Below are 23356 nucleotides of genomic sequence, written 5' to 3'. Positions count from 1 at the left end.
GCCTGCCTAAAAGCCAGCAGGTTGGCGCCACCCAGGGGCTTGGTGCTGCGGCCGCAGCTCGGTCTCCCTGAACTGGAATCCCAGGGTCGGTCCTAGCCAGCCCCAGGGCCTTGGGGAAAGGGGAGACTGAGGTCAAATCCCTGTTTCTCCTCAGACCGGACTTTGGGATGGCTGTTGGCTTCATATAGCCTCTTGCTTTCTCTAGCCTCTCCCATCTGAGCCAAGCCCCAGTGCAGAGCTGGAGCAGGCTGTGTGCCTCCCTCTCCCCACTATCTACCCCATCTCCTCAGGGTCCACACAGACAGTACACCAGAAACCTAGGGACCTCAGAGGCAGCCAAGCTTCCCTCCACCCCATACCTGCACATCCCAGGACCCTCTCATCAACCTCCCTCCTGCTCTCTGCTACTCCTGATGGTCCCCAAGGGCTGGAGCGGCTGCCCAGCTGGACCGAGAAGCCAGCAGGCACTGACCCTAGGCTCCAACTTGGGCCATGGCCCTGGATATAGAAGATGAGCTTCCTAGGAAGGCCAGAGGATGGCCCTTCACAATCAGACCAACAGGTGGGAGCCATCCCTGCCCTGGGGCAGAAAGCCACCTCAGATTGGCCTGCATTTCTGGTTTCACCCTTCCAGATCTCAGCTTCACCCCCTACCTGTTTGCTGCACCTACTGCTCCAACGTGAGGGACCTCGGCTGGAAAAAAAGCTATGGTTGAGCCCTGCTGTGGATTCATCAGCAGCACTGCTGGTGGTGGGCTTGGGCAGCTCAGAGCTGAGTTTCCAGCCTGCCCACTTGAAGGTCATTATGGGGCCAACCCCTTGGACTTCTGATGAACATGGTATGTGCAGAAGACATGTGTACTCTATCTTCCTAGCTGGAGCGTAACCCCATTCTGTGAAGGCACCCAACTGAGCCGAAAGCCTTACCTCTCTGCCCTTCTCCAACCAGGCCTGAGAAGAGCCCTTCCCAACCTATGACCTCTTGCAGGAACTCAGCTTGGCCAGCGAATGCTCTGCCCTCCTCCAGTTGGGGGGGGGGGGGGGACTCTAACTCCGTTTCAGGGATTCTTGTGCTTATTTGTCCTTGCCCTCTCAATATCCTCCCAGGGCCACCCAGCAGGGCCCACCCAGTGCCCAGGATTGTGCCTTTAGGCCCCTGCCATCTTGGACCTTGCAGTTTGATCAAGGTGGCCAGCAGGAGCACAAGAGTCTATCAGTAATCATGTCACTGTGTACAGTTAGGTGCTAAAATGTGTGGGACCGAATATTTCCCCCCCGGCCTCATCCCCACCCTCTTTCCTGGGTTTTCATTTCTCCTGGTTTTTCTTATCCCCAAACCCCCTTATTGCTGTTTCTCCCACCTCCCCTCTATGTGGAGAGGAGGAAAGAGCAGCAAGCAAAGGAGCGGGGAAAACTTGGCAACTCCGGCGCCTGCTTTCCAAGTCTCAGTGTGGCTCCAGCACCTCCACCTGGCAGGCAGTGGCTGGGGACAGCTCCTGGGGACTCCAGGAAGTAGAGAAGGCTGGGATGCAGGAGAGGGAGGCAGGAGCTGGCCTTAAGTCCTGCATACGCGAGTGGCAGGTGGGGAAGGGAACAATGAGCAGCTGGGACTCTAAGTCCAGGACTCCTAGAGGTGGAGAGACTAAAGCCTGAGGAAGCTGAGAATAGGGGTGGGGGGTGGGTAGGAGGCCAGTTGATATCCCTTTGGTCTTGGAAACCGTGTTCTGAAGGAAAAGCCAACAGCAGGCTGGCCTCGGATCAGTCAGTCCAGCCAGGCCCCAGGACCCGTCCTGCCTCCCTGCACCGGGTTTGCTCAAGAAGCCCTTGTGTTGGGCTCCACATCTTGCAAATCTTTGGGGCCATTTCTTTCCTCCTCGGAGGTCAGATAGACAGAACACACTCAGCCTCAAGCTCGCCCGCATGTCTTTATTCCCTCACTCTGCCCGTTCACAGCACAGGTCCCTGTGTGGAGGCTGCCCGCCCAGGGAGCAATTACTGCCCGCAGGGCACGGCCCTCCTCTGCTCCCAGGCTGTGCAGTGGCCCGAGCCGGCTCAGGGAAGCCCGTCCACCAGTGCGCTGTTCAGACAGTTGTAGAGATGGATATACTGGTCCTGGGGGAGGGGGGGGGGCACGGGCAGAGATAAGGTGAGGAGTCTCACTCAGCCAGCCCAAAGCCTACCAAGAAAGGTTCACTTGGTGTCTCCCGGCCCCTAGGGTTCCATCCGGATGGAGAACAGCGCCACCTGGTGGCTGCACAAATTGTGCTGCTTAGAGTCGGCCTTTAGCTGGGGCAGAAGGCTTCCAAACCGACTGCCCCTTTCCACAGCTGAATCCCTGGTCGCTTCTCACCAGAGTTGGGGTCAGGAGGTCACAGGCCTGTGACTGCTGCAGGACCACGTTAAAGACGTCCACGGTGCACTCAGCCCTGGCCTGCTGCAGCAGCTGCTCCACGGCCAGGAAGGTGCCCAGCTGGGCCACGCCCTTGCTGCAATGGGCCAAGAGTTGGCTGGGTTGCCTGGGCAGAGGGTGGGCCTGGGATGTGGGAAACCCAACGTGGGCTTGGGGACTGGGAATGGACACTGGGCATTTGGTCAGCCGGCCTGGGCCTGGGCAGGGAGGGGGTACATTCTTTCATATCCCTAATGAAAATAACATCAAGGGATCCTGGCCCACTCCCCCACCCTGAAACCTTAATCCAGCAGCACCTGGAGTGGCTGAGCAACGTGCCCGGCTTCTTGCTTGTGCCCCGGGAGCAGCACTGGCACACGGCCTCCAGGAAGGGCAGCAGGGTGGTGGCGGGCAGCTCATGCCCAGGCTCCCAGCATGGGAACTGCAGCCGCTGCACCTGCCTCTCCTTCCTGCTCTCCCTCTGGGGGCAGAGGCACCCTCAGCATGGGTGGGGGGGATGGCAGAGGGACTCCTCTCTGCATTGCCCGTCTGCCCCATGCCCCACAGACCCCACACCTACGTGAGAGACCCTGAGGAAGGTACAGGGCCAGCCAGCTGTGCTGCTCTCAGCCACCCAGTGCACTGTCACCATATCCATGACAATGGGCTGTGTCTCCGTCGGCCAGAATTTCTGGGGATGGGCTGAGTTAGGTGGCTTCCCCGTGTCTGTGCCCGGGCCCCCCCCCCAGGCTACACTTTACACACACACCCACAGCCGCCCTCCCCTGTCCTCCTCCCACTCCCTCTGACCCCCTCACCTCCTCCTCAGTGTCGGGCGGGCACAGAGAGACCAGCACATGGGCCCCGTGCTCCCACGCCAGCTCCCAGAACTCATCCAGCCCTGCAGGGCCAGTCAGTACCACGTGATCACGGCCAGTAGGGCCCCCCTGCAGGGACAGCTCGTTGGTTCCCAGGGGCTGAGGGCATCCCCTCCCAGCCCACAGCTCTGGGATCCCCTGGCAACCCCAGCCCCATCCTGGCAACCACAAATGCTAGAGAAGATGAGCAGCCGGGTAGCAAGACCAGCATCACTCACAGGGAAGAGCCAGGCTTCCGGCATCTCGTCAGGAGGCTTCTCCTCCCGAGGAGGAAACTGCACTTGAGAACTATCATCTGAGGAGAGAGTAAGGGTGAGGCTGCCAGAGCCAGAGGTTCCTGGCCCATGCCACACCCTCCGCCCATTCATTCACCCACCCAGGCTGCCCTGCACTCACAGGCAGTGCTGTCCTGCTCGCGGCCAGAAGGGGGCGCCAAAGAGCCAGCCTCGTCCTTGATGGCCTGGAGCAGGAGCTGGGAGACAGGTGGGCACCTGAGGCTGAGTGGAGCCCACAGAAGTGCTGGATGGAGGGGCGAATGCCAGCCCCAGTTGTCATCCACCCTCTGGCCTGCAGCTTACCTCGTACTCATTCAAGAAGCCAGAGTTGGCGTTGGCCGCCCTCATGGTGCATGCCTGCGCAAAGTTTCTCACAGAGATGGGCTGGGACCTGAGGCAGGGGACGCCAGGGGAGAGGGCACTCGAGGTTCCCCAGCCCCGGCTCCTAGTCTTCTTGGCTCTGCCCGTGGACAGGGGTCGAGAGAGATGAATCTTTGTTGTCTGGGGGGAGGGGCACAGAGAACTTGCCCCCCCCACCCCCACATGGCCATGGGGAGCCACAACTTACTCAGAAGTGTCAGAGGGCCCTTCCAGAATCTTGCTCAGGAGGCAACTGTGCAGGAAGATGTATTGGCTCTGGCAAGGGGAGAGGGGGGAGCCTGTCCACTAAGGGGGCATGGCCCAATGGGGAGATCTTCCAGGCCCCAGCCAGCAAGGCAGTGAGGGAGCCCTTTGGGGTTCCCCCCCTGCTCCCCATAAGCTCCTTCCTGTGGGCCCAGCTGACGCCTCCAGACACTGTGGCATCCACCTCCCACCCGCTCGTGCAGGACCCCAGCTGCCCAGCCCAGAGTCTGAGCCCTCACCAGAGTCTGGACCATGAGGGGCCGGTGCAGCCGAAGGGCATGCACAGCGTTGAAAACGTCCACCACCTGCTCTTTCTCCAGCTGCCGCAGCAGCCTCATCAAGGCCACGAAGGTGCCGGTCCGGCCCACGCCCGCACTGCGGGGACAACCCCTGGGGAGCTGGAGGGGCCACCCACGTCCCCAGAGCCCGGACCACCACCTCCCACGGGGGCCAGACTGCGGCCTGCACCCACCCACCTGCCCTCACCTGCAGTGCACCAGGATGGGTGCTGTGGGGTCCCAGGAGGTCCCTGCCTGCTCCTGCACCACTTCCACAAAGGAGAGCAGGGAGCTGGGGGCCTCGGGGACGCTATGGTCAGGCCAGGTGGTGAACTGCAGCTGCTTCACCCTCCGCTGTTGCTGCTGGGCGCCCTGAGCAAGGGGGTGGGAGGCAGGGGAGCAGACAGAAGGGCCACGCTGCGTCTACTTATCTTCCTCCCACCAGGATCCCCCAGGCCCTGCCCTCGGGCTTTCTTCACCAGTTCCCTCCCGCCCGGACTGGATGTCCCTTGAGGGTCGTAGCTATGTCTCTCCACTGAGACTAGATGCTTCTGGAACACTTGGGTCTTCCTCTAGCCTCCTGGGTAGTGTCTGCTTTTAGAAGGCGCCCAGCAGAGGGGAGATTCTGGTCCTTGGCTTTCCTGCCTGGGAAGGCAGATGGGGAGCAAGGGATTTGGGGTGAGACAGAGAGCCCTGAGCTAAGTACAGGGCAGGGAAGGAAACTTTGCTTCTCACTCCACTCTACCTTTGACTCACTGTGTGACCTCAGATAAATCCCTAGCCTTCTCTGGGCCTCAGTACCCCCTCCCTAACCACTAACTTCCCAAGGAAGTCGGGACCCCTGAGCTGTGGCCAGAGCCTGCGATCCTCAGGAGGAGGTCACAGGGACCCAGGAGGTGAGGCCACCTTGTCAGGGCGACTCAGCTCTAATGCCCACGCCCCCTCTCCCTGGGCAGGTACATGATGCAGCCGGAATTCCCTCTTGGTCCACTCTTCCTCAGGCTCCTCGGCCAGGAGGTGGACAGTGATGTGGCCATAGGTGACAGGGATGGAGTCGGCCGGCCAGTAGTGCTCACACAGCACCTAGGGCCAGAGAGTTAGAGCGGGGAGGGGGGTTTGTGGGCCTAACCCTATACTGCAGTGTGCACCCCGACCCCTGGGTTTACCCAGCCCCAGCCACCCCACCACCTGTCTGTCTGTCTGGTCCCTGCTACCCTACTGAAATTCTGTTCTCTGCATGACCCAATTCCAAGGCTGTCTACTCCAGAAGCCTCTCTTCCCAAGAAGATCCCATCACCTTCACCCCAGCAACTCATATGACCCTTCAGGCATCCCTCTTGTCCAAATTAGCTTCGGGGATCCTTTGCAAAACTGACAGCCCTCCGTTAGCCACCATCTGCCCTTGCCTCACTGCAGGCACCCTCTCTGTGCTAGGACCCTGCTCTGAGCAGTGCATGAAGAAGACATCCACCAGGCTTGTTGAAAGAAAGGATTCAGAAGTCCCCTACCCTTGATGCCTAACACCTCTGTCCCTTCTCTGCCTAGAGCAAGATGAAGTGAAGACAATGAGAAACAGCAGAGACCAGTGGAAACTGAGTCAAGCTGGGAGCTTGAGTACCCCCTCATCCCGATGCTGGGTGACCCACCCAGGCCTAGTTGGTGCCACTTCTGTCTGCCTCACTCCCTGAGGGACGCTTCCCAGGGGATTGGACAGGGTTGCCGTGACCCATGGCCATTTCTGTAAGGAGGACGTGTGCCCGTGGTGGCAAATCCATGGAATTGCAAGGCCTGCTCACCCTCCCGTTCTCCATGCCCATGGTCAGCATGACGACAGTGTGGACCTGCTGCTCCCACACCAGCCGCCAGAAGTCCTCCAGCGTCTTCTTGAGAGGCCCCTGGGTGGCTATGAACTCCTTGGGGTAGGCATAGCCCTGGGGTGGGGGGTGGAGGGAGGGGACAAGTTAGCAGGAGACCTCTTAGTCCCCTGAGGCCCCACCAAGCACACAGCAGTAAATGTTCCACGTAGGCCCTCCCAAAGTGAGGACCCTGAGTGCACGCCTATATGTGTGCAAGCAGTGAACACAGGTGTGTGCACCAAGGACTCAAACCTCAGAGACATCACCACCACCCCAGACCTCACCTCAAAGGGGCAAGAAAAAAACCTGTGTGAAAATAAGATAGGGACATAACAAAAATAATCTCCCCAGCCCACTCTCTGTACCAATCCCAGAGGGACCTTCCTAAAACCAAACTCTGCGTTTCTACCGTGGTCAAAACTCTTCCATGGCTCCCCTTGGCCCGCCAAGTAAAGCACAGAGCCAGCAGTCCAGGTCCTCTGCCACTGCCCTTCCTGCAGCATGTCCCATCACTGTCTGCCCTCGTGGCAGTGGATCCCACACACCCAGCCTGGACCTTCTCCCCAGGGTGGGAGTCGGGGCGTGTGCTCAGGCTGTTCTCTCCAGCTGGAATGTCCCTCCCCTCTTGATCACTTATCAAAATTCTACTCGTCCTTCAAGAAGAGACCAAATGTCCCCTTCTCTAGAAGGTCTTTATTGGATCCACAGGACCAAACTGTTCCTTTTTCCACGTCCTTGAACACTATGCTTGTTCTTCCAAGATAGCACTTGTCACACCGTGTGGTAGACGTGTCATGTGTCTCTCTCACACACACACACACACAATGGGTCCTCTGAGACAGCACAGCTAACTCTGCTCTGCTTGGTACGCAGTAGATCCTCAACCAATACCTCTGGACTGACCCGGAAAAACAGAAGCTGGTGACCCCCATGGGCAACCAGCTGCAGCTAAGGAAGGACAGCGCATCCACAAACCGTCCTGTCTCGTGAGAAGACGCAGCCACAGACAGCCCTGTGGGTAACCCTTACTGGGATGAAGTTGGCATTGACGTAGTCGGAGTGGGGCTCTCCCTCCAGCTGGGTCAGCCTGACCCGTGAGTGGTCGTCTGCAGAGGGGAAAGGATGTGCATTCGGTGCCTGGGACACGCAGCCTTCTCCTCTAGGCCAGGACATGGCCCTCTGCCCAAAGGCCTCCTGCCCTGCCCCCGGCACTCACAGGGTAGCACGTGCGGGTAGCGGTTCTTGGGGGAGTTGGCAGGGTGTTCGGCTTCCAGTCTAGGCTGATCCTTGCCTACCTCCTTCAGCTCCTGCAGAGAGTGGGGGCAGGTGGTGGGTACTGAAGCCAACCCAGCTCCCCACACAGGAGGACGGGGGCAGAGGCAGTGAGAGCAGGTCCAGCCCAGCCCAGATGCTCCAAGGTCCTCCCTCCTCTGAGCACTCGGACCTGTCCAGCCCAGATGCTCCAAGGTCCTCCTTCCTCTGAGCACTCGGACCTGCCCAGCCCAGATCTCCAAGGTCCTCCCTCCTCTGAGCACTCGGACCTGCCCAGCCCAGATGCTCCAAGGTCCTCCTTTCTCTGAGCACTCGGACCGGCCTCACCTCAAACTCCTGAAAGAAAGCCTGGTGGGTCTGAGCACTCTTGGCCTGGTAACACTGCCAGAAGCTCTGAATGGGGATTGGCCGGTGGGTCCGCCTGGTGGGAGAGAGGGGAATAGGTCCACAGCCTGGGGTGTGCTGAGCCCTGCCCGGGCAGCTCCGAGCGTGACCCCATCCTAGCTGCACCGCCCATCACCTGGGAGCCATCGAAAATCCACGCCTGGGCTCCGGCCGGCCCGAGGTGGAGTCTGCATGCATTTTTAGCAAGCTCCCCTGGCGCACAGCCATTGTGAACCACAATGTGGAAAGACAGAAGAAGGGAGGAGGGGCCGGGGAGACAGGACCTACATGTGAAGGCCTGAGATGAGTCTTTTTTTTTTCTTTTTATTTATTAATTTAAAAAATTAACAACAAACAAACAAAAACATCAACATATCATTCCATTCTACATATATAATCAGTAATTCTTAATGTAAGATGAGTCTTTTAAACCCCCTGCCTGGAACGGGGCTTTCTGTACACATCTGGCGCTCACTAATGTCTGTTCAGTGGGAAGCTCAATAAGGAAGAACAGGAGAGGCTGGTAGAGAGAAGTACAGACCTAACAGCTGAGTGAGAAAGAAGGAAAAGAGAGAGCGACTTGGCCTGATGTGGTCCGAGTGGTCGGTCAAGGAGGAGGTGGGACTGGAGCAGTTTGGAGGCCCAGGCTGGAGGGAGGAGAGCGCTGGAGATTTCCATGGTTAGAGAAGACGCCTGGGCAGCGCCGAGGAAGGGGAACAGCAGCCCTGCAGCCCCAAAGGGGCAGGCTGCCCGGGGAGACCACGCAGGCCATCCACGGCAGGACCACACCCAGCCCAGCCCGGGGAAGAGCAGACACGGCACTCACCGCAAGTTGTACACTGTCAGCTCTTGGGGAAATCGATTCTTCTCTGCCCTGCAAAGGGCGAAGAGGAGTGTGGGAGGGAACCGGGGAGTGGTAAAACGGGGGACTGATGCCACCCCTCCCCTACCATGCCGGCCCCCACCCAGCCCCCAGCGTTTCCTCCCACTCACCTCTGCCGCTTCACTCGCCTCCAGCACAGCAGGCCCACCACGGGGCAGATGGTGAGGGCGCAGCCCACCGCGATCCCTGCCACTCCCAGGAGGGGCACTGCTGCCCAGGAGACGCAGGCCCGGGGCTCTGAGGAGGGCAGGGAAGGATGGAACATGGCAGCCTTGCCCCAAGCCCACTGCCAGTGCCGTGCCAACCTCTTCTGGATGTGGGGCCCTCTGGGCAGAGGGCACAGTGACACCCCCTCCCCAAAGTCGCAGATGCCAAACTGCAGCCAGGGATGGCTAAGAGGAGAACATGCTGGATGAGACCTGGGAATACCCAGCAAGGCCTCCCTGCCGCACCTCCTGAGCATGTCCCACAAACCCTACTTCCCTCCCTGACCCCCTTAAAGATAAGGACGAGGGCAGGGGCCTGGCTTCCTGAGCCTTCCAGAACTGCACCATCCAGGACAGTAAGTAGCTGCTATTGTATTGGATATGGCTACATGTGGCTTCTCATATTCGAAATATGGCCAGTGCAAACTGGGATGTACTCTGAGAGTAAAATACACATTGAATATCAAAGACTTAGAAAGAAAAAAAGTAATATAAAATATTTCATTAATAATTTTTTAAAAAAATTGATCATGTGTTGAAATGGTACTATTTTAGATATCTTGATTTAAATAAACTATTAAAGTTAATTTCACCTGTTTCTGTTCACTTTCTTTTTTTTTTTTTTTGGCATGGATGGGCAGGCACCAGGAATCAAACCCGGGTCTCTGGCGTGGCAGATGAGAACTCTGCCACTGAGCCACTGTCACACTGCCCTGTTCACTCTTTTAAAATGACCACTGGAAAATTTTTTATTACATTTATGGTTCACATTTGGGGCGAGCCTTATGTCTCTACTGGACAACGCTGTCCTAGGTTCTCAACGGCCCAGGAACACTCGGGTGTAAGAGGGTCAGTAGGGGAAGGTGGTGAGACCTCAGACACAGCAAACAGTTTCATGACGCCTCTGCCTCCAGCCTCTGGCTCACCTGGGTAGGCCTGGTGCCAGCACATCTTCATCACTGGCTCTGCATCTCTCGGCTCTGCCAGGTGGGACGTGTCCCCCCCCTGGAGTCTAAGCTCGAGCCTTCCTTCTGCTAGCTGGGGGTGAGCCTCAGAGGTGGGGTCCCAGTTCTCCTCTCCCACTCCAGGGCCCTAGCTGGAACCCTAGCCCCACCCTACCTGAGAAGGCTGAGAAGAAGAAACTGGGTTCAGGAGGGCTGTATCTGGAAAAGGCCACAATACTGAACCTGGGCAGAGAGACAGAACCTTCTGTAGGGAGGGGCAGGCAAAGACGGCAAAGCACCTCCCAGGAAACAGGATCAAGAGCAATAGACATTCACAAAGTGAGAGCTCCCCTCGCTGTTAAGAGGCTAGATACTGAACACCTGCCATCTTGCAGCAAGTCACCTCTAGTTTTTCTTCCATTGTCCTTACCCTGTTCTGGCAGCAAGAATAAATGCTCGATATAGGTACTTGGACACCCTTGGCATTGCCCCTGAAACTGAAATAGAATCTAGTCCCCCCTTCTTTTCTGAGAGAAAGAAAGAATGAATGAAAGAACAAAAGAAAGGAGGGAGGGAGAGGGAAGAAGGGAGGGGAGGAGAGAGAGAAATAAACGAACACATAACAGATGGATGTTTCCCTTTTTGCCCTGCCTACCAGGAAGCCCAATCGAGAGAACTGTATTCACTCTTATGGCACCACATGCGTTTTCCTTGTTTTGTATAAACAACCATACAAGAAACCTAATCATTTCCCCCACATTTTGCCTTTTGCCCTCACCGATACTGGAAGCCTGGCTTGAGCTGTCCATTACATATTTCCTGGGTCTGGCCACAATCTTCCGTACCCACAGGCACCGTCCAGGATCTCAGCACAGCCCAGGGCCCCAGGTAGAAGGGGTTGGGAAGCAGGATGGCCAGGTAAGAGTTATGTCCTCTGTAGTAATGGTCATACCAGGTACGGTTGATGGCTTCCCGAGGTGGTTGGGCCACTGGAACCAAAACAGGGGGAGGGGCAGAGTAAGGTCAGAAATGTGGCCGAGGCATCTCTACCGGCCACAGAGGGGCTATCCCAGTTCTCCAACATGCTCCCATCATGCGCAATCAGTCCTATCCTCAGAGAGAATGGGGATCCCCTACCTGCTCCATGACTCATACCACCCACTGTTGAATGCCCGCCTCAGCCCTTGAGCCCCTTCAGGTTTTCCTGCGTAGGCAGCAGCCAGGGTCCCTTCCACCACCTCCTCTGGGCCCAGGACTCACATGACACGTTGGTGGTGGCAATGATGCCGTACCACTGGATCTGCCCATCATCCTCACCAAACATGCCCCGCGTGATCACCACTCCCATCCCTGCCTCTGGCTCCAGCTGGGGGGCTGCAACTAACTCTGGGGCATGCCAGGCTGGGAGAGGAGAGGAGGAGAGTGAGGTTCTAGGTAGGAGCCTGCCGAGCGATCTGCCAGGGCAGGGACCAGGCCTTCAGATCCCCAGGGCCTCTCATAGCACCTGACACACAGTAGGCCTCCAGCAAATGGCTGGTGCTGACACATAGTAGGTCTGCAGCAAATAGCTGATAGATACAATCAAATTAGAACTGGAAGAATTCTGGGCCATGATGCCAGGGCATGAGGCTTTAAAGTATGGAATCAAACAAGTGAGACCAGGATCAGGGGAAAGGGTCAGGGCTTGGGGACCAGGACAGCCGCAGGGCAGCTGGGGAAGGAGGGTCAGAGGGGTGGGAAGCACCTACCCTCTGCAGCCGTGGTGCACACCAGAGTGACTGCCCGGCTCCACAGGCCGTTACTGCCCAGCACGCTGAGCCTGAGGTGATAGGAGGTGGCGGGCACTAGGCTGGGCAGCAGGAGAGCAGCCCCCGAGGTGTTGGCCTGGAAGACGAGGCTCATGCTGCCGCCCGCGGCCAGCTGCTCCACCACCACTAGGCAGGTGCTCACGTCCCCAGCGGGCACAGTCCAGTTCAGGGCCAGACGGGTGGCCGCAGGCTGGCACTGCACATCCTCCACGGGGCCAGGCTCTGCATTGTGTAGGCGTCACAACTCAGTGCACCCCAAAAGGATGGTATGGGGGGGCTCTCAAAATCAGCTGGGTGCAAAGGGACTGGGTATTCATGCCCACAGAGAAGACCACAGGTTGTCCTTTGGACAGCATTGCCCATGTGGCGAAGCAGAGGGAGCAATGACCCTGGGAGGAGCACCGCGATCCCCGCCATTCCTGGGAGGGGCACTGCTGCCCAGGAAATGCAGGCCCGGCACTCTAGCGGGGGCAAGGAGGGATGGAACATGGCACCTCATCCTCACCCACCCTGCCAGTGCTGTGCCAACCTCTCCTGGATTTGGGGCCTCTGGGGAGAGGGCACAGTGACAACCCCTCCCCAAAGTCCCAGGTGCCAAACCACACCCAGGGATGGCTAAGAGGGGAAACATCCCAGATGGCAGCTGAGAACACCCAGCAAGGCCCCCTGCCCCATCTCCAAAGTATGCTTCACAGCCGCTCCCTGACACCCAAAAAAAAAAAAAGGCAGGTGGCTCAGAAAAGAGGTGGACAGTGCTCCTGCCCCCCGGGGAGCCTCCACCCTCCCCCGACAGATGCCAACATACCCACAGGCAGCACCACGGGGTGTGTGGATGCCCACAGCGGCCCCGCCTGGCACAGCACCGACAGGGACAGGTTGCGTCCAGGTGTGAGGCCCCTTAGGATGAGGTGAGCTTGGCCCAGCACCAGAGGCTGCTCCCGGGAGGGGTGCCCAGCCTCTGAGAGGCAGGCGTGGCACGCCCCTTGCCCCATGGGCCCGCTGGGCCAGGCCAGGTCGACCACGGCACTGCCCGCCTGCACCGACACCAACAGCTCTCTGGGCGTGAGCGGGGCTGTGGAGGGAAGGGGGGCAGGTCAGGCAGGGCGGCCGGCCCTGTCCCTGGGAGCCCAGCACATGAGGCCTGAGCCCAGCAGAGCTCACGCAGAGCCTCGGTGGGGAAAGGGGACAAAAGGGCAGAGGGGAGAGCCCACAGGGAAGAGCGCGGGGGGGGGGGGGCGGTTCAGAGGGCAGCTCCGTTCACCTCTCCCCAACCTGCTGCCTCTCCCCCCCCCCCCCCCCCCCCCCCGCTCACAGGTCCAGCCTGAGACGTTGGCTGCCACTGCGTGGAGGGGTCCAGCCTGGGTGACGATCTGCACCTCGTACTCTGTACCCGGGATCAGAGCTGAAAAGCCTGTGCTGTCCACCTCTGGTCCCAGTGTGCTAGTATCTGCCCGGACGCCCGCCCGGTACAGGGTCACCTGGTAGCTGTCCCGGCCCCCGGGAGCATGGACCCAGGATGCCCGGAGCTGGGTGGGGCCTTTGCTGGTCACATTTATCAGAGGAGGGGCCAGGGGAGCTGCCGGGAGAGGGGCGGAGAAGAAGGGAGAAGGAATATAAACCCAATCCCTGCCCCTCCCTCCCAAAGACCCCTGCTCCTCCCTGATCCTTGACCCAACCTAAAAGCATTCAGAAATCTGAGACCACCATTCAGGGGCACAAAGTGAGCCCGCAGTCCATTCCACTGCAGCCTGGCAGCAGTGCTCCCTAAATCCACAGCAGAGTAGAGCTCAAACAAGGCTCGTTGATTCAGTGAATTAATCACTTCCTCTCCTTTCTGCCCTTTTCATAGGCAGAGCTAGACTGGACAGCACTAGAGTTAAACCATGTGCCTTTTCCCAGACCCTGCACCCCAGCAGATTTTAAAGGCCCTCAAATGAGTGGACAAGGATCCAGAAGGGCAGGCAGGCTTCTGTGAGCCCAGGAAGTGCTCCCTGCCCCAAGGCAGAGCTCGAGCCCAGGATCTGGAGAAACACAAGCCTGGCTCAGCCACCTAGTCAATGTTTCCTGCATAAATGGGGAAACTGAGGCTTGCTCTAGATCAGAGCCGCCACTAAAACTGGGATCTCCGGACTCCTAGGCCAGAGCTCTTTCCAGCAGCCTCCATGCTTCCCCAGGCCTGTCTCAGTGCTGGGGGCAGAATCCAGGTAGAACCTAGAAGAGGCTCCGGTGGAAGAGGGAGGCTGAGAAGGGAAGACGGGGGCAGGGGGGGTGGAGAGGCTGTGCTGTGGAGTACAGGAAACCAGCTGTCCTGCAGCTCCACAAGGACTCAGCAAACAGAAAAGGCAAGAGGGCTCAGGTTAGCATGAGAGGAAGCTTCCTAACCCCAGCTTACAGGCCTTGGGGCTGCGAGGGGAGGATAGAACCTTCTAGAGTGTTGGGCAGCATGTCCTGCCCTTTCCATAGTCCCATGACTCTTTCCAGGGCCACACTGAGGGCCCACCCTTCCCGTTGTCCCCCCGGCGGGGTGTTGTGTATGGTGAGGTGCGAGGACCCTGTGTTACACTGAATTCACTTTCACTCTGAATTTGAATCCCAACTCCACCCTGAGGAAACTTAGGCAAGTTACTCTCCTTCTCCATACCTCAGTTTCCTCATCTGTGAAATGGAGATGACCACAGCACCTACCTCAGAGGCTTGTGGTTATGAGAAGTGAATGAGAGAAAGTGGGCAGAGCATCTGGCAAAGCGCCCAGTGAACACTGGCTGTAACTCACGGGCTGGGTGAGGTAAGGCCTGGTCCTGCCCAGCCCCCAGGCCCACCCACTCCGCCCAGCTGGCCTGTGCAGGACAGGGAGAACGGCCCACCCACAGCTGCTGGGCAAATGAGCAAGCTCCTAGAGTTCTGGAATTCCAGAAGGGCCAGGACCCCAGGGGATTCCCGGTGAGGGAAGTGGTGTCTCCTGCTGCTTAGGAATCGGGGAGCAACCATGGTCCAGGGCACACCCGTCAGTCAGCCCGGCTCACAGATCACAGAGAAGCCAAGGCCACAGGCAGCTCCCTGGAAACCCAAAGAGTGGAGGTAATCAGGAATGGGGGAGCAGGCGGGGGCGCTCACAGGTCCAGCCTGTGGTGTTGGTACAGCTGCTCTCATCGGGCCCGCGCAGGGTGGACACCTGCACCAGAAACTCAGTGCCCGGGGGCAGCTGGGTCCAGGAGAAGTTCTGGGTCTCTGGAGCCAGCGTCTCCGAGCCTTCCAGATTCAGGGGCCTCAGGCGGTAAAGCTGCAGCTGGAAGCCATCCCTGCTCCCGGGCGGGGGGCTCCAGGAAGCGCTCAGAGCAGAAGGCTGCTCAGTAAGTTCCAGGCTCAGGTTGGCAGGAGGAGCAGGGACTGAGAGAATAAAGACGGGGCAAATTTGGAGTAAGCCGGAGTCCCTGCCTCTCCTTCACTGTTATCAGCTTCCCCTCTGCTGTCTACAGACAAGCTCCAAATTCTCCCAGCTGAAAAATCCACCTTCAGGGGGCCTCCACCCCCACTCTCCTTTCCTTCGCAGGGAGACTTTTGGACAACAAGCAGTCTCTCTGCCTGAGGCCCACCTCAGCCTCCTCCCCAGACTGTCAGGTCCTTGAGGGCATGGCGTCTGGAGGGCATCTGTCCCCTGCCAGCACCCAGCGCAGCACCTGCTCCCCTGGCACCCCTGGCGGTCTGGTCTCCACCACGTCCGCTGACAGTCCCCGCAGGGCGTCATGCTCTCTCATGCCCATGGGCCGCGGCACAGGCTTAGCCTCTTGCTGGAGCCCTCTCTGCCCGTCTTACCCAGACCCTCACACTTTTCACTAAGCTCTCCTCCACTGGGGAACCTTCCCGGACTCCCCGAGCAGATGTCCTTTCTGTTAGTTCCTAAAAGATGGGACTGAACCACAACCCCCAATACCGACCATTTTAGCCTACAACAAATGCAGTTTCATATGGCTCAAGCTAATCTATCAATGCACTTCCTTTATTATAATATGATACATAAAATAATACAAAGAGTACAGTCAATTCTCGTTTTTGCTTTAGTTATGGTCTGTAAAATTGCTCCAAACGCTGAATTAGCAAATGCAGAGCCATCATTCCTAGGGAAAATACAGGGTTGGTTTCCTAGTCCCATTTTCATCAACCGATCAATATATATCCTTGTTTTATGTGTGTTTCTCTTTAAAGACACCCTATTTCATATATATTATCGATTTGGTGACATTACACTCACAGTCCACAGCACTGTAACTCCTGCCTGAACAAAGCTTAGTTGACACATGTTTTTTTTTTTTCCATCTGCAAGGCACGTCACAGCCTTCTTGAGCTTAGGAACATTAGACAACACCTCAGCACAACGCTTAGGGCCATTATAAACAGAGAAAACACCAACAAAAATGTGAAAACCATGGCACTGAATACATTGCAAAAAGGGCCCTTGTCTACAGTCTGTGAGCTGAAACATGAAAGCAGAGTGCTGGCTTGTGTGATCTCAGCTGAGACCTTGTGTGTCAGGGCACTCAGATTTTTGCCACTCTCTGCATCTCCACTCATGATGGTGAGAGTGCTGCAAGTATGGATTTTGAAGGAAAATTTTAGAGACTAAGCAAATTTGCAAATACAGTATCTGCAAATGAGGAGCAACTATATAAATTATTTGTTTACTGGTCAGTCTTCCTTTCCAGACTATCTTGTTCACAATTTTCAGCCTCAGTATCTAGCCCCACATGTAGAAAATGAGGGGCATTCATTAAATATTTGTTATAAGGAAGGATGAATGGACGAATGGCCCATCAGATAGTAGGAGGTCAAAAATGCTTGCAAATAGATTAATGAAAGACCCCCACTCTGGACATGTGGCTCTCTGAGTCAAGAATTTAGAACCCAGAAAGAGAGTAAGGAAGCCAATCCTCCACCCTGCTGGCCTCCCAGAGGCTGCAGGCAGGAGCTCACCGGTGCAGGCGCTGATTCCCTGTGTGGTGGAGTTGAGGTTCCCTGTCCAGGCCCACACCGTCACTGTGTAGCAGGAACCAGGCGCCAGACCCCCCAGCATCAGGCTAGAATTGTCCGGGCCCAAGTCGAGAAGATTGCCCGGCAACCCTGAGCTGCCCTCCTGGTGCCAGGCAACCCTGTAGCCTTCCCGCTGCCCCAGTGCTGGGGCCCAGCCAATGGCCAATTCAGAGGGAGTACTCCTGTCAACAACCTCCAGGGACTGTGGTGCCAGGGGTCCTGGAAGAAGGGGTAGGTTGGCAAAGGGGCCATATAATGTCTGAGGCCCTGTGATGTCCCCTGCCCAGTTCTCCTGGGCCTCTCCCCCAGCCAGGCTTCCTTTCCCAAAGCAAGGCTTCTTAGCTGGGACACCATGGTTGACACTTACTTGTGTAGCCTCTGAGGCTCTGGGTGGTGACTCCCTGAGATGAGGCAATGTCTACCCGGTAGTGGGCCCCGGGCACCAGCCCACAGAAGGTGACCCAAGTGGCACCAGATGGAATGGAGATATTTCCAAGGAGGCCTGGGGCACCCTCGGTATAGAGCAGTGCCCGTCTCCCAGGCTCGCTGGAGGCCTCCAACCCGTCCAGCTGCAGCATGGAGCCATTGCTTTGCCTGGGTTGGGCTGCAAAATCTGGAAAACGATGCAGTTCCCAGAGAGTGAGGACCACCTGTTCCTTAAAGAGACACCCCTGAGCTTGACCCCACCTACCTACCCACACTCACCAGCCAGCCAGGCACTGGCCTGGGCCCAGGCATCATGGGGCCCAGCCAGAACCCTCAGCTCCAGAGCATAGTGTCCAGTGGGCAGAGGCCCTGGGAAGATGGCACTGAGGGCCCCAGGGCCCAGAGTAGCATTCTTCTCCACCGGTCCACTTAGCCTCAGCAGGTAGCCATCCCGAGCACCTGGCCCTACCTTCCAGCTGGCCCAGAGCTCAAGGGGGAGGGGACTCAGCACCAGGTCGAGGGGGGCAGATGGATCTGTAAAGAAAAGAAGGAAATATGTGCAGAAATGGCGGTGGGGGAGAAATGGCATGCCGTTTCTGTGACAGCTTCTTTCTAGACCCTGTCTCACCCAGAGTCAGCAGCCACCATGCCACATTCCACATAATACTGGAATCTGGCTGCTACCAGCTGATCACGACGTCAAAAACAGAAATACTAATACTTACTGAGATGTATGTGCCAGCACAGTTCTAAGTATCCTGCATAGAGTATCTCACATTGACTCCTCACAACGCTATGACATGGATTCTGCTACTCAAGATATGGAAACATTTAAGGATATGGAAACTGACCCAGAGAAGGTAAGTAATTTATCCAAAGGCACACAGCCAGAGAGTGGCAGGAACAAGATCCCAAACCCACTACTTTTAACCACTATCCATCAGTGCTTCTCGGAGTAAAAGCAAGATGCAATTGTGGAACAGTCAACATGGGCTCTGCAGGCATCCAACCCAGGTTCCAAAGAGCTCAGCCACTTGTAAGCTGTGTGACCTTGGGTTCTGTTTCCTCTTTGAACCTTGGGTACCTCTACCATAAAATGGGGCTTCTACTACTCACATGGGGGTGCTTGTGAGGATTAAATGAGATAATATGTGGAGTGTGCCTAGGACAAGGCCTGACACATAGACACGAGTAATGATTCCTATTCTCACCACCATCATCTTCTCAGGAGCCACCAACCACCAGCTCCCTGGAGGAACATTCCCTCTGGGCCTCACCCCTTCCCTGCAGAATTCTAAAGAGACCTCCCCCCACCAGTTGTATCCTGGCCACTTGGTTAGGGGCTGCTTTCCCAGAGAGGAACAGCTGAGCAGCCTCTGATCCAGCCCTGGTCCCACAAGCACTCACAGGTCCACTGGGTGGCACTGGGGCCCACTGCCTGATGAGGCCCTGCGACAGCTGTAAGCGTCAGCTGATAGGGGGTGCCTGGAGAGAGGTGAAGGAAGGTGTGGTCGGAGACCCCCCGCCTGACCACTGCAGTCAGGTTGGTGCCCCTGAGGAGGTCTGTGAGCATTAGGTAGAACCAGGCAGCCCCCTCGGAGCTGTTCCAGGAGGTGTGCAAGGCACTGGTGCCCAGAGCGTGCAACACCACGTGATCTGGAGACATGGGAGCTGGAGAAAGGACAGAGAGAGCAAAGCCGGGCTTGAGAAGGGGCCCTGGAGCAGGGTGCTGGCACCAAGCCTGGCACTGGGAGCCCAGAGGCACATTCACATTGGGGCATGCCTGCCGGCAAGGCTCTGGACTCACCACTGCCCCCTCCACTCCCACATTCCCTTCCAGCCAGGGCCTCGCCCGAGCGCCTGCCTCACCTGTCCACTGGTGGGTGCTGGTCTTTGCTTGAAGGTTGCCAGCCCAGGTGGTAACCTCCAAAACATACTTGCTGCCTGGTAAGAGGTTGCCAAAGTTGTAGGACAGGTTTCCCAGGGACACGGAGACATTGTGAGCCAATGTCTGGGATTCCAGATGGTAGAGGAGAAGTTGGTAGCCATTCTGCTCCCCAGGGCCGGCCTCCCACGAGGCCCCCAGGCTGGATGGACCACAGCTATGGAGCTGCAGGTCACGGACAGTCGATGGGGCTGCGTCAGGGGTCAGAAGAATTACCGAGATCAGAGGACAAGGGGCAGCACCCCTCTTCTTCTAGTGCTTGTAAACGCGTCACTGAACCGGGCATGTCCTCAGAGAAGTTGAGCCCTTGGTTCCTCTGCCCTCTGCCAGCCCCCAGGGCAGCCGCCTCCTGCCCAGACCGCAGGCACTGCCCCTTCCCAGCCTAAAGGTCACTCACCAGTGAGGGCGGTGAGGGTGACGGTGGCCTTTAGAGCACAGGGTCGCAGGACTGTCACATCTAGGCGGTAGCGACTCCCTGGCACCAGGTCGCGGAACTCAAAGTGGGATGTGTTGGTGTAGGCCCGGAGCTGCCGCCCTTCGGGAGAGCCGAGGGCGCCCAGGCGGGTGAGGCGGAGGACATAGCCCACCACGCCCGGCTCCACGGCTGCCCAGCTCAGAGAGAGGCTGGGGGGCTGCCCCCGGCTGCTGACGTTCACTTTTGGGGTCGGTGCTGGGGAAAGGGGGACACATTCAGAGCCTCCCACCCCACTCCTGCCCGAAAGAAGCAGGGGAGGCAACGAAGTCCCACCGCAGAGGCAGGTCCAGTGCGGAGGGATGACCCGCCCCCTCTCCCATTCCCAGACCTCTCTTCCCTGCTCCCAGAGACACCCACCTCCACTCTCCCCACTGGGGCACACTGCCAGGGGGCGGCACTCCTCTTCCTGTAGAAAGTGGGGAAGAGGTGAACAGGGTCCAGGCCTCTGTGAAAGCCAATGGGGGTCAGGGCACGATCAGGGCGGTGTGGGAGGCAGCCCCGGCGGGATGCAGCAGTCTGCTCTCGCTGGCGTCCACACTGGCCTGGGTGGGAGGGGAGCACCCTCCCTTCTCGACTAATATAGGCCAGCCGTGGAGTCCCCGCCAAGAGGAGGGAGGCTGGGAGGTGCCCCAGATCAGGGTCCCTCCCTGCCCGCCCAGCCTGATCCCCATGGCCCCCTTACCTCGACCCCAAACCCCCAGAGCCAGAGAAGGGCAGTGAACAGGTGTGGGGGCCTCATCCCAGTGTCTGCAAAGGAAGGTTAGGAGGCAGCAGGGGAAGGGGGGATCCTACCCCCCACTGCCCCCACCCTCCCACGACCCACCCCTTGTCCTGCTGGCTGGCAGGCACGGACGGGAAGGCCAGAGTCTCAGGCAGGCAGCAGGCAGCCAGCAGAGAAAACAAGAGGCAGCCTTTCAATCCTGGACCCTGAGCCCACCCGCCCTGTCCAGCCTTGGCCAAGCTCAGTGTGGGGAGAGGGGCAGGCACTTGCCAGGGGTTCAGAGGTGAAAGGGAACTGTAACTCAGACCACAGACCAACTCGCCTCCTCCCTCAGCTTCCCCCGCCATGCCCCACTCCCAGCAGTTGGCTTTCCAGGAAGGAAGATGCCCTGTGCTCTTGGGGAGGAAGAGGAGGAGAGCTGGCTTTGCAGGTGGGGCAGAAAAGCAGGGGCAGCTGGCCCTCCCACCCCTTGGCCCTGGAAGAGGGGTGTGGTGTCCATCAGTGCCATCAACATGTGGGAGACAGAATGTGTGTGTTTCCCTGTGTGCATGGTGTATGGGGGTGTGTTCTGGGGGAGGAGGCACTGCCGACAGGTGTGTTACTTGTGGAGGTGTGTCACTTGTGCAGAGTGGATGGACCAGCTAGGAGTATGTACCCCTTTTGGCATATCCATGCAGCACCATGGTCTTGTGGACAGGGGCTCGGGGGAGCTCCCCAGAGGCCTCAAGTCACAGTGATCATACACCTCAAATCTCCCACCTGGCTCTTGAGACTCATCTGGTCCAACCCCTCATTACCCCAGAGAGGAAGCTGATATCCTGAGAGGGGACACGTCCGTCTACGGCCCTACTGCCAGCAAGGACAGGAGCTGGGCTTGAATCTGGGAAGCCTGACTCCACTGAGCAGGGACAGGAAACCCTGCTGCTAACCGCCCAAACTGGAGTCCTCTTGACGGGGAACCTCTGGGATGTCTGCTCACCTCCCCCACTCCCTCTGCCTGGACCCGTGGCGCCCGCACGGATTCCCCCTGGCCCTCCCACCCCCCAGCGGCTGCTGGGCACAGCCAGGGCCCGGGCCAGGCCGCCGCCCCAGGGCTTGCACTAGGAGACGTGGCGCTGGAGGCTTCACCTCACCTCAGCCCAGAGCCAGCTGTTCACCTGGAGCTGCTCACCCCGGAACCCCCAGCCCAACACAGCGGAGGGTGGGGAGCGGAGGGAGAGCCGGAGAAGAGATGGCTCCAGGAAGGAAGCCCAGGACTCGGGTGCAAAGTCGGGAAGCAGGAAGAGGGGCCTGTGCAGGAAGCAGGAAGGTCTAGAAACCCTTAAAACCAAATCAGCGTCTAGGGGGGCAAGTCTCTCCCAGACCAGCCCCAGCTGGGAGGACAGGCCTGCATCTGAGACCACCTCAGCCTCCCTCCCTGTTCAAGCTGGGGACAGGGGCAGCTTGCCCTCTCCTCCTTCCCACTGCCCCAAACCTCACACCTCCCACCCAGCCCCTGGGAGGGGGCCCGCGAAGTCAGCACCGCACACTCATCAGACTTTCCAGCCCTAGGTGTGCGTGCGCGGCTGTGTGAGTGTGTGTGCACACATGAGCATTTGCTCTTTCAAAAGAGGTAAAGGACAGCAACTGGGGAGATTGATGTGAGAGGGAGGGGAAGTCCCAGTCTGGCCAAAGGGTGGGGAAAGCACCCTGCACTTCCCCCTCCCCCCTTCTCCTACCTCTCCTGGGGGCACTTCAGTTTGCTCTTTCTAGAGAGTCTTGATCATCAGCAGCAAAAGAAATGCAGTGGATGCATCCTAATTCAGAATCCAAGAAGAGATGCAGCAGGATATGAATTTAGGTGATTGGGGGCAGGTCTCAGACCCTTCCTAAGAATCCCCACAAAGAAGGTCCTGTTGGGGACAAAGACACAACAGCTGGTCCTAGGGACAGAGCTTGGAGGAGGTGTATATGCTACCCCACCCAGCCTGGGGCATCCTCCGGCACCGGGAGAGGAAGCTCTGGAGAAGGTGAAGAGAGTTCTGCTGGATTAAGATGCCACCTCCCAGCCCAAGTCTCTCCATTCAGCAAAAAAAAAGAACCACAGAGCTGTATCTCCACCCCGGCAACCACCCCCACAGGCAAACCCACATCCTCTCCCTAGAGAACCTCCGGGGTCCTCCTCCTGAGGTCTGAAAGCACCTTACTGATTCTTCTGGAGAGCGCCAGCCAGAAAGCAGAAGCAGTCAGCGCCAGGTCTAGGTGTCCTGGCTCCCGCACTTGAGTGGGCCTGGTGTGTCCCAGCAGCTGTCCCAGGCAGCCCTCCTCTGGTCCCGCCCTCCTCTCCCACAGGCTGCAGCCAAGCCTTGGGCATCCCCCACGCAGGGGGGAAGACAATCACCAGACCGCAGAGGGGCCAGCGGCTCAGGACAGGAACGTGGCCCATTCTCCCTCCCACATGTCAGCGAAGGCACCAGGAAGAGAGGAAGGCCTGTGTCCACTGGCCGGGCCGGAGGGGGACAACAAGGAGCTAGAGGCAGCAGACTAGTGGGGTGCCAAGCATTTGTGTGTGCATGCAGGCTGGGCACATGTGTGCGCCCTGACGTCGGGTGTGCGCCTGCACGGCCCCATCCAGGTGGGTGTGCACGTGTGGGCACCGACGGACAATCAGGAGGGTGGGGAGGTCAGCAGATCCCTGGGGAGAAGAAAGGGACACGCTGTGGAACAGATGTCCATCTCACTGGGTCTGGGCTCCAAGGGAGAGGGAAAGGGACGCTTCTGTCCTAAGGTCCTCCTTCCAGGGTCCTGAATTCCACAGCCAGGCAAACAACCGGGCTCTTTCCTGGAGCTAGAGGCAAGCAGGCCTGGCCTGGATTGCTGGTCTTCTCAGCCCGGGGGTGAGGGGCATGGGAAAGTTCCCTGCACCTGCAGGCAGCCAAAGGTGGCAGGGAAACGTGCGCAGGATGGGGGCTGAGATCCAGAATGCTC

At 58.3% G+C, this 23356-nt stretch overlaps 1 protein-coding gene across 2 annotated transcripts; it reads right to left on the bottom strand.

Annotated features, from left to right (window-relative positions):
• Nucleotides 1–1919: 1919 nt before the first annotated feature.
• On the bottom strand, nt 1920–22691 carry LOC143680861 (receptor-type tyrosine-protein phosphatase V-like). Of its 2 annotated transcripts, XM_077157403.1 has the most exons (36): nt 22571–22691; nt 22108–22281; nt 21523–21679; nt 20351–20415; nt 20026–20074; nt 19591–19863; nt 19118–19384; nt 18656–18919; nt 17528–17782; nt 17190–17435; nt 16766–17041; nt 14912–15184; nt 13110–13373; nt 12603–12869; nt 11738–12019; nt 11250–11390; nt 10768–10978; nt 10165–10232; nt 8950–9076; nt 8783–8830; nt 7900–7993; nt 7517–7607; nt 7276–7406; nt 6241–6375; nt 5405–5527; nt 4653–4816; nt 4406–4541; nt 4111–4178; nt 3846–4002; nt 3664–3739; nt 3486–3562; nt 3208–3336; nt 2970–3080; nt 2707–2870; nt 2351–2486; nt 1920–2112 (listed from the first exon to the last, which is right to left on the bottom strand). In XM_077157403.1, exons 4-36 carry the CDS (start codon nt 20405–20407, stop codon nt 2053–2055), a joined length of 5220 nt encoding a protein of 1739 aa, XP_077013518.1. In that variant the 5' UTR covers nt 20408–20415; nt 21523–21679; nt 22108–22281; nt 22571–22691; the 3' UTR covers nt 1920–2052. The 2 variants fall into 2 exon arrangements, with proteins under 2 accessions (XP_077013518.1, XP_077013519.1); XM_077157404.1 differs by lacking the exon at nt 2970–3080.
• Nucleotides 22692–23356: the final 665 nt, after the last annotated feature.

The sequence above is a fragment of the Tamandua tetradactyla genome, chromosome 4 (assembly GCF_023851605.1).
Source record: "Tamandua tetradactyla isolate mTamTet1 chromosome 4, mTamTet1.pri, whole genome shotgun sequence".
NCBI classification, from domain to species: domain Eukaryota; kingdom Metazoa; phylum Chordata; class Mammalia; order Pilosa; family Myrmecophagidae; genus Tamandua; species Tamandua tetradactyla.
This window is presented reverse-complemented; position numbering and strand designations above follow the sequence as displayed.

Bases quoted from the DNA above. Each gene is read 5' to 3' on its own strand.
- LOC143680861 (XM_077157403.1), bottom strand. From the start codon at position 20,407: ATGAGGCCCCCACACCTGTTCACTGCCCTTCTCTGGCTCTGGGGGTTT. The intron at 10,233-10,767 runs GTGAGGGCAAAA...CTCTCTGCCCAG, and splicing joins AAGCCAGGCTTCCAGTATCG to GTTCAGTATTGTGGCCTTTT. The intron at 4,542-4,652 runs GTGAGGGCAGGT...TTGTCCCCGCAG, and splicing joins CCCATCCTGGTGCACTGCAG to TGCGGGCGTGGGCCGGACCG.